General features: G+C 35.2%; 1 protein-coding gene across 1 annotated transcript in view; it reads left to right on the top strand.

Annotated features, from left to right (window-relative positions):
- The window catches only part of FBN2 (fibrillin 2), a 256,875-nt gene that overhangs the window by 70,098 nt on the left and 170,935 nt on the right, over positions 1-15,842 (top strand). The window contains exon 6 of the mRNA XM_047094456.1: positions 2,504-2,701. Coding sequence (XP_046950412.1) covers positions 2,504-2,701 — 198 coding nt within the window. The remainder of the gene's footprint in view (positions 1-2,503; positions 2,702-15,842) is intronic.

The following is a 15,842-nucleotide window of genomic DNA, read 5'->3' as shown; positions in this document are numbered from 1 at the left end:
ATTTAAATTTTTAAACTAATCAGTTGCCAACCAGAAAGCAAAATGTAGTCCTATAAGAAAATAGTTCTGCACAGTTTGTAAGGTGGCAAATACAGGGTAGACAAAAGAAATAAGTAATGGTAGGCTCTTTTTCCAGGAGCGGAGGGGGTTGGCTTCATTAGAGCCTTCAACAGGAAAGGTCAGTTCAGAAAATAAACAGCTCTCCTTGTCCAGATAATCTTCTTCTCCAAAGAGACCAGACTGAGAGGACATCATTTTAAGAAGGTGTTGAAGTTAGAAATTAGAAGAAGGAATGAATTTCCAGACAACACGGCTTACTTAAGGATAGGATTATGAAAGAGGGTATGCAGGCTTCTCTCTGGGAATCCTAAAAGTATACAGAATGTGAACGTAAGGTGTGTGAGCAAGAATCCACAGAAAAATAAGAGTTCTATATCTTTTGTGAAAAACAGACTTATCCCCACTGGTTCAGAGCTTGATTTAATTTACTGAGTCTAGTATTTAATTTAAAATGGCAAAATAATGTGTTATGTGAAGGACAGTAGATAGGTTTCAGAAATTTACAACCTGGCAATTTGTGGTGTGGGAAGCACGCTTGTTTATAAGGTTGACATATCCACACGTATACTGCATTTGCAGCCAGCACATCTGTTGTTCTTATGTAAGGGATTAAAATGAGCTATTTTTGTTGAAGTTCAGCTGCAGAGTAACAGAGTGTTAATCCAGCTTGGTAAAGAAGTTACCTATTTTAGATTTTTTCTTCATATTAAACTTTAAAAATATGCTTTTCCTCTCTAGGAGAAAGCCTTAGTCTTTGTTAAAAAAATGGAAAGTTTATGTGGTTTTAAGTTGTGTTTGTCATACGATAGCATTCAGATGATATCACAGTTTTTCTAGCTTAGTATTTTGAGTGTGAAGTTATATCCAAGTTTGCTTTTTTCCAGTACATTTTTCATAAAAATCTTACCAATATTATTGACTCTTCTTCTTTTGAATGTGAGATTGTTTTGTTCTTGGAAATCTGAAGTAAACTTGTTCTGGCTTTCCCCTTCACATGGAATTATGTCATTTGCACGAGGGCTTATCAGGAAATCCTGACTATCATCTTACATTCCCAAGAGTTAATCAACTGTATTCATACAGTCTCCGTGAAAGGGGGGGGGGGGGGCCTCTTTCACATATTTCTGTTGTAGTTTTATAACAAATGTGAATTGTTTCATTAGTCAGTCTTCAGGAAACTCACTTTTCTCTGATTTCCTGTGTCTCTCGAAAGAGCAACAGGAGCTCTCAAATGAAAAACTGTTTGGTTAATGATTCAGTTCTGCTTAAAAGAGTAAATACTGGTCATCTAAAAGGTTCCTTGAGGTGAGTTATAGGAGAAAGCAAGATAGAGTTAGAATGCCTAGCTTTCAAGTTGCCTGTAATCTGGATCAGTCTTTCTTAAACTTGAAGTTATGTATGAATCTTCTGAGTGTTTGTGGAAATGTAGATTCTCGTTCAGTGAATGGAGGCTGAGGCCTGAGTCCACATGTCTGGTCACCTCCCAGGTAGTGTATATGTTTCTGATCCATGGTCTACACCTTGAGATGCAACAGTCCCCATGGATCGTCCTTACTATGCATAGAGGTCTGTCTGTAGATGATCTGTGGCATGCATTTGCTAATGTTTTTATCATTATCATAACAGATCAACAATGGTGCAGCCATCTTGTAGAGAACAGAGGTTGTATATAATATTGACTTATCTAGAAAGAATCCTGACTATGGGCCTTGTTAGTACAGTCTTTTTAGGTGAACTTAGCTGAACTCGTAGAAGTAAACAGGCTGACATGAAAACAGAAATCAGATTGTTAGAACTTAATGTTTATAGACATGCCAGACTGTTTAAATATATCTGCGATATGGAAGGATATGTCATTATTGGTTCTCTTCTAATATTCTGACCTCGTGTCCACCCAGTCAGGAAAGAAAATCTTTGCTAGGTAAAGAGGAGTCATTAAAGCAGGTGCTATCAGTGTGGAGGTGAGGAATGTCAGTGAGTGGAGAGTATCAGGATAGGGGGTGGCTGGATCTTGGTGTCCTAGAGAAGGACACACTTCACTCCCCCACTGCCATGTAGCACGGCAGGCCTAGCGTGGCCAGATCTTCCAACTTTTCAAGAAAAGCCAGAAATAGAAATTTCATGTGAATTTCCCAATTTAAAAATGTTGGCTAGTAATTTAAATTCTTTCAGAGCATTATGCAGGCCAAGAAAACACATCTGTGGCCCAGACACAGCCCTTGAGTTACCCATTTACAGTGTCTAGTGTAAAATACATTGAAGTCTCCTAATGCACTCCTCATGAGCGAAAAATTAGGAATTTTTCAAAATGAAACTTTACAGCCTTTTGTCTTTAGACACTTGAGTCAGAAGTAATAGCCTCTGTTTTATGTATTCGGAGCTACTGGTGTAAGACTGGCGTATGGTCATAAAACCTGTCTTTCCATCTTCTTTCACATTCCAGATTACAGGACAGGCCCTTGTTTCACTCAGGTCAACAACCAGATGTGCCAAGGGCAGCTGACAGGCATTGTCTGCACTAAGACTCTGTGCTGTGCCACCATTGGACGGGCCTGGGGCCACCCCTGTGAGATGTGTCCTGCCCAGCCTCAGCCCTGCCGACGGGGCTTTATCCCCAACATCCGGACCGGAGCTTGCCAAGGTGAGTTTGCACAGACTTCCCATGTGTGGGTCTCCTTTCACTGCACTCCGACGATCCATCTGCCACCAATACCTAATGCCATTCAACCTCCCACCATTCCTGAGAAGGGCCTCATCAGCAAGCCTGACTAGAGGTGACTTTTTGTTAGCCACCTAATGGATAATTATTTTTCAGCTCTTGACATAAATGGAGAAGAGATAGTAGGAAAAATTGGGGAAAATAAAAAAATAGATTAAAATATCTCATATAATCAGAGAAACCACTCCTATATCTTCATCCAGGCAGCACTACACGCTCCTTACCACAACCCCTGAAAGATACATGCGTAAATACCCTGGACAAACAGTCTTTCTCTTTCTTGTATTCTCCTTCAAGATATTGGAATCTGGTTTTAGGTAATAGGGAGAAGAGAATGCCCTGACATTGTTATTAATAGAATCTTTAGGGGCAAAGTGTGCACTCTGTAGGTGAATGCAGTTAAGAGTTTATAATTCAAGGGGCGCCTGGGTGGCTCAGTAGGTTGAGCATCCGACTTCGGCTCAGGTCATGATCTCGTGGTTTGTGAGTTCGAGCCCTGTATCGGGCTGTATGCTGACAGCTCAGAGCCTGGAGCCTGCTCCGGATTCTGTGTTCCCCCACCACCTCTCTCTGCCCCACCCCTGCTTGTGCTCTCTATCTCTCTGTCTTTCAAAAATAAATAAACATAAAAAAAATTTTAAGAGTTTGTAATTCAAGTGGTTGCAATCTGGTCTCCAGGCAATCTTCCCAACCACATCTTGGTGAATATTTTATATGTTAGGGTTAGATTGGGGGCCCGAGCATGCTACAACAGTAGACTCCAACCCAAGTAGCCAAACATTATGTTTGTACTGGATAATTATTTTAATTAATTTTCAGCGGCCACAATTCTTACCTTTTTTTTTTTTTTTGCCACTTCTCTGATATCATATGTATATTAAACCCATTTTTAGAGTTTGGAAATAGCTCCGTAATGAGTTCTCAAGTGGCAGAAGGATCACAGGAAAATGGAAAATGACTTTTATTCAGAGAAATATTACTCATATTTGAGACATGAGGAGCTGGGTTTATTTGTTATAATGAAATCATATACAAAGTTAGACTCCTGAAGTCTTTCAAACTTATGTTAGTAACCAGCGTCACAGGCCAGATGTCATGTACCCAGTGTCTGTAAAATGACATATTGTGGAAAACCAGTCCAGTATCTCCAAACTCAAGTGAGATTTGTAGTTTGGGAAGCTTGCATATACCTTCAATTCACTGAATAATAACCATTTAGGTGCTCTGCATAATTTGCTATAAATAATTTGCTGACGGTGGCTTCTAAAGATTTTGGTTAGTTTTGTAGTTTTATAAAAGTTAAAAACTTTTTAGTTTGTAAATGTTAAAAACTGGTCTCTTTCAAAACTCTTCCAATCACAGCTATAGGGGTTCCCAAGGAATGAACCGGCAATTTAGTAGATTAGCAACTTTTCATTGATTTGCATATAAAAGCAATGTCAGCTGTTAGTGTTTTGTCTCTTTATACTTATCACAGGTCAGCTCTAATATGGAAACTGTGGAAACGTCACTTTTAATCCCTTGTTTTGTGTGGATAATAAAATTCTGTATCTTTGATATGACTACCTGTTTGATTTTACGGAGTTTCTGATAAAGCAACAATATTTTCTATAGAAGACATACTATATACTATATAGTATTTATCATACTATATAGCTTTCCTAGATTAGATATAAATTAGCCTAAAATTTATATAGTTCGTATTAAAGAGAAAATACTATGTAGATCTACTAGATTAATACCGACTAGATTTACTAAGGTAATAGTTTTTGCTTTTTCTATAGCACATTTTACTCTCTGATATACTTGCTTGTTTATTGTCTTTATTGCTTTTACTCTCCCCCAGCTAGAGTGTAAGATCCATTAGCTCATAAATCTGTTTTATTCATTAATGTCTCTGAGGCATCTGGAAGAGTACCTAACATGTGGTAGATACTCAATGACTATCTTTGGAATTAATAACTGGGATTAAGATTAACATACTTGCGGGCGCCTGGGTGGCGCAGTCGGTTAAGCGTCCAACTTCAGCCAGGTCACGATCTCGCGGTCCGTGGGTTCGAGTCCCGCGTCAGGCTCTGGGCTGATGGCTCGGAGCCTGGAGCCTGTTTCCGATTCTGTGTCTCCCTCTCTCTCTGCCCCTCGCCCGTTCATGCTCTGTGTCTCTCTGTCCCAAAAATAAATAAACGTTGAAAAAAAATTTTTTTTAAATAAAAGATTAACATACTTGCAAAAACCATATTTCATAAAAATAGTCCAGGTTGGGAAAAAGCTCTTAACCTCAACCAAAACATCCCAAATCACTCACTCCCCTCATCTTCTATATCTGTACTTAGGCTTTTTTTTTTTTTTTTTTTTTACCTATGTATTTTGTCAGAGAGGCCTAGTTTTTCTGAACACAATTACTAAAATGTGTGATCTGATCTCAGATTTCCAAAATATCCTTCGGGATTTAGTAATGTCTGAAAGCTTATTTATTTGATTTTGTTTATGCAGTGAAGATAAAGTTTTCAGTTTCATTTGCCTAAAAATATAATGGGTAAGTACAGCAACCAGAGGAAAATGAAACTTGCCACATGGTTAAAATATCTGGAAAAGCAAGTTTAAAAACTTCTGCTTTATTTCAAACTCATGGCATAGTCACAAGGTTCTCAATTAAATACTGATCCTCAGTTCAGGCTATTTTAAGACTGCATCTTACTGTGATTTCATTTTCCCTTTAAATTCCTAGACTGTTTCTCAGATACATTGCCAGGTTGATTTGGAAGATACATGGCATGAAAAAAATAATGTGATAAAACATGATATGTATGTGTCATACTTTTTAAAATAATAGCTCTCTTTTTGATAGGATAATTGAAAATTTTTGTAGAGTTAAAAATAAATTTCAGATGCATAGATGTTGACTGCAAATAGGTTAATATTGGTTCTAAAATGTGGATCATATTAACCAGAAAAGGACATTTCTAAAGTTCTAAACATAATATTATTCTGTAGTTGATGCAGTTAGTGAATTGCCTTATCTTTGGCTTCAGAAGACATGAGATATGATCTGATAATAAATATGATCTTATAATAAACAACATAACTGTTTAGATGTAGATTTCCACAAAATGTATATGGGTTCCTTTTAAAAGAAAATACTCTACTGATCTACTAGATTAATACTGACTAGATTTACTAGGGTAATACTTTTTGTTTATTCTGTAGCACGTATCACTTTCTCATATACTTGCTTATTTATTGTCTTTATTGCCTTTACTGTTCCCCAGCGGGAGTGTAAGATCTGTTAGGTTATAAATCTGTTTTTATGATGATACTTAAATAAAGTTGGTAATTAAATCAAAATTAAGATGATACTTAAAGAAAATTAAGGTATGAAGAGACCAGTACGTTTTTTTCCCCCCCACATCTTTAACTGTTGCCATGATGTCTTTGTGGACTTAAGTAAACACTGTCAGAGAGGTTCACATTCCTAGGGTGCTTGGTGTTCAGTCATAACGATATGTGTCTTTGCAGGTTAAGAGCCAGTTGTGTTCTCCCTTTACTCCCAAGTCTTGTACTTTTTTCATTTTATTAATATCCAATCAAAGTTAATATGGACCTTAATGTTTAAGCTATCATAAGAACAAGTGAATTAGTTTAAAAAGTGACATTAAGCCCTTTTCCAAGAATATATACAAATTTTAAATATATCAAACTGCCACATGTATCTGTTGTATTATTTTCTTATGGTTTCTTATTGTCTTTGAATCTTTAGAGTCTTTTTGAATCTACTCGAATTAAAGGGATATTTTATTGAATATTAGTACTTGATTTTGAATCTTTTAGATTTTCAAATGAACAGGGTGCATTTATAATTTTAAAAACTGTATTAAAATTTGCATAGCTGCTAATTTGTTATTTGATTTTTAGGAATTAGCCTTTTAAATATTCCATCCATTTCCCAAACTGAAAATATAGCAGGAGAAATCTCCTCCTCAAATTCTGTCTTTTGCTATGTCCTGGTAACAGGTAACAGTAACAGACTGACATTGAGCCTCTGTTCTGTTCCATGCAACATGAGAGGTGTGCGAAATCAGACATACATACATGATGGAGTCGGGACCTAGCTAGCACACAGGACAAGGACTTGAATAAATAAACAGCAGTACAGACCCTAAATCAGTCCATGCAAAACAAATGCTGGTGTGTGTTCTTTTGAAATGGTGTCAGTGTTCAGAAATACTTCATTCCTTTACTCAGGATGCACGTGAAAAATGTAGAAAAATTGAACTTCACTTGAACCCAAGCAGGCCTGGGTAATCCTTCAGTCATAGTTTGAGAAGAAGGTACCCACAGTAAAAAGTTATTTCTAGGCCTTCTAGATAGCACAACCTAGAGAGAGATTTGGTTCATTTGATTAGTATGAACTGTTAAAGACAAATTTATCTGGGCTGTCTACATTGAGCTAGTTAACCAGACCATTATAAAATTTAACTTTTGTTCAAACTGTGAAGACAAGCCATTCCTATACAATCCAGAAAATTTACTTAAGCCTAATTAATTGTAGAAACTTTTTTTAAATAATGTATGGATGGTATTTGTGTGTGTTGTGTATTATATCTTAAAGAGAACGTTACCTGAAAGATACATTGTACACAGTGAAGCCTCAATGAGTTAAGCACAGGGCTATTCCCATATACTTCTAAACATACTTTTACAAACATGTATCTTAATGAAAGAAGATGTTACTTGAATGACGGTTTACAGACAGTGTAGTTTCTTTATTTCTTTTTTTTTTAATGTTTATTTTTGAGAAAGAGACAGTGTAAGTGGTGGAGGGGCAGAGAGAGAGAGAGGGAGACACAGAATCCGAAGCAGGCTCCAGGCTCTTAGCCGTCAGCACAGAACCTGACACAGGGCTCAAATTCATGAACTGTGAGATCATGACCTGAGCTGAAGTCAGACACTTAACCAACTGAGCCATCCAGGCACTCCTAGACAATATAGATTCAATAAGATAAGCATTCAGCTATTCCCATGTGATTTTACACATACGTTTGCAAACACTCATATCTTAATGACAGATGATGTTACTTGAAAGGCAAATTACACACAATGTAGTTTCATTAAGAACAAGTCCATTGCCATACACTTTTTTTTAAGCTTGTATTTAAATTCCAGTTAGTTAACATACAGCATCATAGTAGTTTCAGGTGTGATTCAGCCCTTCTATATAGCACCCGGTGCTTATCGCAACTCTTACTTAAAAAAGATAACAGAATATTCTCCTTCTAACTCAAAAACTAACAAGAAAATCAATAATAGAAAACAAGGTCTTCTGAAATAAAATTCTGCCACGCCCAGTTGAAAGCAGCGATGAATACATAGGTAGCTGTCGGGAAGTCATTGAGACAGGGAGAGTCTTCTGAGCATTTACCGCATCAGCATTCTGAAAGGCTCTTCAGAGGTTGGGGATGTCCTCTTGGAGAAGTGGACACTGTGTGAGTGAGAGAGCTCCTGCGGACCCTCAGAGTAATGAAAGGGATAGCGGAAAGAGAGTCTTTGAAGGCAAGCCTTCTCTAGTACCTTCTACCCAGACTTCCAGCCTAGGAGTGGTCCCTGCGGAGGAGGAGAATGAGAAGGAAGGAAAGAGAGGAAGTGGGAACCACCAGTGAGCATCTCAGAGAGTCTATGTGTGAAAGAGCAGGTCGGGGGTGGGGCACACCCCCACCTAAAAGTTGAAATATTAATACCAGGACAAAGAAAAAAGTGGGAGAGAGTTTGGTGAGCAGATATCAGGAAATAGTTCCTACAGAACTATCTTTCACACCAACTCATTTCTTTTTGGGCTCTCCCCATTATTGTTTCAATAGGAAATGGCCCCATTGAAAGATGAGTACCTACATGTAAAACCTGAAAAAAAAAGAAAAGAAAAGAGAAAACATAAGGAAACATAGGTGAACATGCTTCAAAGAAGAATTATCCAAATAAACACAAGATTTATATCCTTCTTTCTTAGCCTAAAGAAATGGAAAACAATATGGGCCTTCTTTTAAAAGTTACTTGAAGTAGAGTTATAAGAGTTCAGTAAAGACAACCAGAGATAAAAAGTGGGTTGGTAGTACTCAAAAAAGAAGCGGAAGAGGGATTTGAAACTTTACCTAACAGAAGGAAATGCATACATATATGTATATGTGTGTATATATATTTCTACACACACACACACATACATAAAACTGAAAAAAATTAGTGACAAATGTTAAGATTAAGGAAATCACAAATCATAATGTCAGAGAACAGTAAATAAGCAATGATTATAAAGAATCTGATACTCAGTGAAGTCAGACTAAAAGCTGAGGAAAGGAACTGAAAAAGAGATAAAACAAGAATTTTCTAAAATGGATAAGGCTATCAGTTTGTAAACTGGAAGACAGAAACCCTCAATAAAAATAGAAGATAAATGGAACACCTTGGCCTAATAAGAAAGAATAAGCAAGTATTTTTTTAAAGGAAGTACCCAAACTGGTCTCCGACTTCTCTAGAGCAACTCATAGACCAGAAAACAGTGTGGCAGTGTCTGCAGACTTGTGAGGGGATGACCTCTGTTGATATGATTTATATTTAAATGAAATTACTTGACTGTTTCTGTAGAGTGTAATGGGGGACTAGAATAGAAGCAAAACAAACAAACAAACAAACAAACAAAAGAAAAACAACAGTGAGAAAGTTGCTGCAGCGGTGATGAAGGGCGAGACCAGAATAGAGGCAGAGGGAAGACTGGAGGCATATTTGGGAAGGAAGCACTTGGTACTGATGGAATCAAATAAGATCAGTGGGAGGGAGATGGTGAATCTGTCTCCTGCATCTGACTTTGACACCAGGATAAAGGATGATGACGTTTGTTGATGTGAGGACGATTCAGACAGAGAAGCATGCTGTGTTCTTTTCATTCCAAGTTCAGAGTCCTACAGGGAGTAACTTAACTAATATTTGCTTGTGGGATGATCACTTATTGAACATTTGAACTTTTGTGAATACGTGATTAGTTATTCTGGCCGATTCACACTGTGTTGAGTGATTGCCATAATACTCCATATTTGTCATATTCCAGGTACAGACAAAGCTATTCTCCAATTGTTGTTCTTAATGGCTGGCATTCATTTTTGTAGAAATGCTAGTAATGTGTGAATATCTATGGAGTATAGGGATGAAAACTTAAATTTAAAAAATGGATCTCATTTGGTGACAAAGTTAGAAAAACATGTGCTATTAAATATATAGTAAAAGGAATTGGTCCTTAGTTCCCACAGACATAAATTAAATTTTTTATATACCTGTACCAGTGCACGCATTTTTCCATATTTTAATGTGAACTAAAAATAATACACCATCTAATACTTACATAATAAAATCAGTTTAATCTTTTAGGGCAAGTTTATTTAAAGAAGTTAGAGAATAAATGAGTTCATAAAATAGAATTGCTATTACCTTGTTCTATTATTTATAACTTTAATAGGCATACACTGAAGGGATTATATAAGGTTTTTTAAGTTTCAAAAGTTTTATCTAAATTCTAAACCTGAAACTAATATTACACTGTATGTTAACTAATTGGAATTTAAATTAAAACTTGAGTAAAAAATTAATTTTATTCTATGAAATCCTTACATGTTATTTGAAATTGTTCAACATTTAAAGAGTCAGTTTGTACTTGAACAGAAAGAAAGAGCACATCTTTGAAATAGCGACAGAGGAAAACTAATCAGACATTAGTAGTTGCATATGCTAGCACTTTGAAGATGTAGAAAGAAAATTTTGCATAGTTTGAAGATCTGAGGCCTGCTTTTTTGTTTCTATAGAGAGAATACTTGTGTATACTTCTAGGTTCAAGTTGATTATTTCTACAAGATTGCTTCAAAGTTACCTTTTTCATTTTAGTAATTAACTTTATCTAAAAGAAATTAATGCTGTATGGCTGCGTTGTCTAGGATACTTCAAAAACAAAGGTTTCATTTTTCCTTCTAGGAAAATACTTTTTAGGCAATTACAAAATAAACCCCATAACATTGGCTTGCTTTTTCCTTTGAAAAATTACTGAATCTACTAAATATGTAGTCAAAGATTTTATGAATACTATTAAGGGATTTATAGGTTTGGCCTCGTTTTTCAACTTATATCATGATATTCTTTCTCTGGTTTATCTGCCAGGAAAAGAGGTTTCTAGGGATGTTTTATACCACACTGTAATGAGGGTGGAAATGTAGTACATTTTAAAAGTAATGTGGTTTGAAATGTTCTGAATTAAACAGTTCAGTATATAAATTTCTTGTTCTATATTCCATTCTAGTTGTTTTCTGTTTGGATCAGATATCCTTTAATAGGAAAACAAAATCTACTTTAATTTCAATATAAAAAACTTAGGACTTGTAAGTTTTTATAGACGGATAAAGTGAGGAAGAAATAATAAAGATGCTAAGCTCTTTTGTAGGCTTAAATTCTCTAATTTAGATACTCTAAGATACACCAAACTTGGGGACTTACCAAAAACTAATAGGGCGAATCATTGTATACTGACTTACAGTTGTATCCACAAAATATTTTTAATGAAAGTAAAGCAAGATTCAGAACAAGTGTGACCTTATTCTTGTTATATGAACAGACTGATGCTCTATGTTTGTGAATAAAAGTCTCAAAGAACAGACTGCTGACTTATATCAGTGGTATCTCTTTAACTTTCTATTTTTCTGTCACTTTAAGGTTATTACAATGAACTTATAGTATTTTTTAATTAAAGATATATTAATAAATATGTTATCCTATAGATTTTAATAGGTAGCGTAAATTTGTATAAGCTTACGTTTTTATATACAATTTTATATATTTTTAATATATTTAATATATTTTCTTTCTCATAACCCTGTGCTGAATTAGAAATTATTACCTTTCACAGAGAGAGAAATTAAGGGAAATTTACATGGATGTAAATGACAGATTAAAAAACTCCAAATCAAGAGTTTTCTCAATGCTTTCTAGTGTGTTAGCTGTTTTTTGTTTTTTTGTTTTTTTTTTTGTTTTTTTTTTTTTTTGCTATGGACTCTTTTATCAAGTTGAGGAAGTTCCCTTGTATTCCCTTGGTTTACTGAGATTTTATGTGGTTCCACCATCTTGGTTCCTCCTCTAGAGTCTCCTGGTTTACTGAGATTTTAAAGGGGCACCTGGGTGGCTTAGTCGTTGGAGCATCCGGCTCTTGGTTATGACTCAGGTCATGTATGATCCCTGTGAAGCCTGCTTAAGATTTTCTCTGTCTCCCTTTCTCCCTCTGTCCTTCTTCCCCACTTGCACTCTCTCTATAAAAAAAAAAAATTAGTGTTGAATTTTGTCCCTTACTTTTTTCACATTTGATATGATCATGTGTTTTCTCTTTCTTAGTCAACATGTTAATATAATCAATTATATTGATTGATTTTTTTGAATGTTGAAGGAACCTTAAATTCCTGGCATTCACCTCACTTGGTCATGATGTATTAATTTTTTTATATATATGACTAAAATTGCCTTGCTAACAATTTTTGTGTGCCTATTCCAAAAATACATTATTCTGTTGTTTTCTTTCTTGTAACGTATTTGTCTGCTTTGGGGTCAGGGCTATGCTAGTCCAACAAAATGGGTCTGCCATTGTCCCCTCTTCTCTTTTTTGTAAGAATTTTTGTACAGCTGGTATTGTTTCTCCCTTAAGTATTTTTGAAAGGATTCAACAGCAGAGCCACCTCGGCCTGAAGTTTTCTTTGGACAAAGACTTTAAAGTATGAATTAAATTAACTTTAGTAGATGTAGGTCTGTTCAGATGATTTGTTCTTGAGTGAGCCTTGGTGGCTCTCTTTCAAGGAATTTGTACACTTTATCTAAATTGTTAAATTATTGCTACACAGTTATTCATACTATTTCCTTTGACCCTTTTAATCTCTATAGAATCTGTATTGATGTGCCCACTTTTATTCTTTAATACTGATCATTCATATCCCCATACCTTTTTCTTGTTCTGTCTTGACAGACCTATCAGTTTAACTTGTATTTCCAGAGAGCCAGGTTTTGGAGTTACTGATTATCTCTGTTGTTCAACCGTTGTTCTGTTTTATCACTATTTTCTTGCTTCTGTCTACTTTAGGTTTAATTTGCTCTTCCTTTTTCAAATGTCTTAATGTAAAAACTCAGGTAACCAATTTTAAGGACTTTGTTCTTTTGGTAAAACAAGCATTTTAATGCTACATGTTTATCTCTTAGCACCGCTTTTGGCTGCATCCCACAAATTTTGATATGCTGCATTTTAAATTGTCATATGATTTCTTCTTTGAACCATGGATTATTTCAGAATATTTTGTTTAAATTTCAGATGTTTGAGGTATTCCAGCTGTTTTATATTACTAACTTCTAGTTTAACCCTGTTATGTTTAGAGAAATACTATGTGTGATTTTAATTTTTTTATATTTAATGAGTCTTTTTTACATGGCCTCAGAATATAGTATGTCTTGGTAAATATTCAGTGTGTAAAAATAACACATTCTGCTAACGTTGGGTGGGGTGCCCTACAAACATGAACTAGGACAAGTTGGTTGAAAGTATAATTCAGTCTTATGCATCCTTGCTGATTTTCAGCAATTCAGTTAGTTACTACGGAATGCGATTCCAGTTGTAATTGGGGGTTTGTCTGTTTCTTTTTTCAGTTCTGTCACTTTTTGTTCTGGGTGCTTAACATTTTATAAGCAGTGTATATATGTAATGTGAATTATTTTTTAAATGTTTTATTTATTTTTATTTGGGGGGGAAGGGGCAGAGAGGGAGGTAGAGAGAATCCTAGAGGCCCACGTGGGGCTCGAACTCATGAACCATGAGACCCTGACCTGAGCCAAAATCACAAGTTGGACTCTAACCAACTGAGCCATCCAGGCTCACACTAATACAGTGTACATTATTGTGTCCTCTTAATGAGTTGACCTCTTTGTCATTATGAAATGTCCATCTGTATCCCTGGTAACAATTCTTGTTCTGTTGAATACTTTACATAATAGTAACTTAGCCACTTCAGCATTCTTTTGATTGAGTATATGATACATCTTTTCAGCCATTTACTTTTTAAGCTGTCTCTGTAAAAGTGGGTTTCTTGTAAGCAGTGTAAAATTACATCTTCTTATAAATCAAATATGAATGCCTCAGCCTTTAATTAAATTGCTAATACCATTTAAATTTCAGGTAATTATCAGTTTTACTGATTTTAAAGCTATTATCTTACTATTTTTTGTCTTTTTTGTCCCACCTATTCTTTATTCATCTTTGCCTCAATTAGAGTCTAGTTTAGTATTTAATTTTTATCTCCTTAATGGGATTATTAGCTGTATTTTTTTAAAATTATAAAATGTTAGTTTTATTTAAAATTGTAACATTTAGTGTTTGTCTTTACATATACAACTTATTATAGCCTATATTCAAATATTAATATGCCACTTCACTTACAGTGTAATAATTTTATGACCATAGTCTTCTCTTTCTGCCTTCAATCTTTCATGCTATTATGGTTATACTATTTAATTCTATGTATTTTATAACCTTCAAAATGCATTATTATTATTTTGCTGTTGTTATTTTCACCAACCGATTATCTTTAAGTCTATTAAAAAAATAAAAAATGCCTTTTAAATTTATCAACATGTTTAGTATTTTCAGTGCTTTTTGTTTTTTGTGTAGACCATAATTTCCATGTAATTTTCATGTTTCCTGAAGAACTTCTTTTAACATTTCTTTTAACATTTCAGACTTCTTTTGTCTGAAAGTCTTTATTACAGTTTCTTGAATTTCATTTGTGAATATTAAGAATTTTGGTTCCTAAATGGATGAAACTAATTGCTTAAAAGATGAGGAAGATAATTGTCATATTTAAAGCAGAAAAGGTTTTAAATTTATGATATGTATGACACTACTAACTTAGAGGAATACATGTACCACAGTGCTTACAGCAGCATCATCAACAAATTATGGAAAGAGCCCAAATGCCATCAGACTGATGAGTGGATAAAGATGTGGTCTACACACACACACATACCCACACTGGAGTATTACTCATTCCTCAAAAAGAATGAAATATTGCCATTTTCAACAATGTGGATGGAGGTAGAGAGCATTATGCTAAGTGAAATAAGTCAGAGAAAGACAAATACCATATGGTTTCACTCTTATGTGGAATTTAAGAAAGAAAATAAATGAACATAGAAGGGGAAAAAAGAGAGGCAAACCAAGAAACAGACTCTTAACTATAGAGAACAAACAGGATTACTGGAGGGAAGGGGGGGTGGGGGGAGGAGATGAGTTAAATAGGTGATGGAAACTAAGGAGGACACTTGATGAGCACTGTGTGATGATGTAATTCTACACCTGAAACTGATATTACACTGTATGTTAACTAATGGGAATTTAAATAAAAACAAGAAAAAGTAAGAATGTGACAAACTCACTATAACAGTGTTTAAGGGATACAAACAGGTAACTTCCATATGAAGAAATCTAAAAGCTAACATGCATAGAAATGAACAATTAAAGAAGTGAAAACTAAAATTAATATCCCTTTATAATGATTAGACCAAAGAAAATTAGGATATTGGATATTTATATCATGTGTTAGCAGGGAAGAGAAAACTCAAGTGTCCTCATGGACAACAGGGGTGTGGGAACTACTCTTCGGTGTAACAGATTGTTGGTGGTATGAAGGCGTTCTGACTGTTGAGCACTATATTCATGTTGGATGTATATATACTCTGATTTAGTAATTCTGCCCTGAGTTGACAGCAAAGGGATGCAGAGTCTTTTTAAGTCTTCACAGTCTGTACTCAACTCCGTAAAGAGACATGGTAGGGACTTTCATTGTATCATGTGCTGAGGTGGTGAGAAGCCGGAGGTATACTGTGTACCCATCACCAGGAGAGGGAACACGTCCAAAAGTGTTCTGCAGCAAATCTAAGCAAAAGATTGGTTGTCTGCATAACAACAAGGATGGATTTTCAAAATAAAATTCGAGAAGAAACTATCAAGAAT

This window comes from Lynx rufus, unplaced genomic scaffold, assembly GCF_022079265.1.
Source record: "Lynx rufus isolate CCGP_SWC_20201006 ecotype Redwood Valley unplaced genomic scaffold, mLynRuf1.p SCAF_1, whole genome shotgun sequence".
NCBI classification, from domain to species: domain Eukaryota; kingdom Metazoa; phylum Chordata; class Mammalia; order Carnivora; family Felidae; genus Lynx; species Lynx rufus.
Note: the sequence above shows the minus strand (reverse complement) of the source record. Positions and strands in the feature narration are given on the sequence as shown.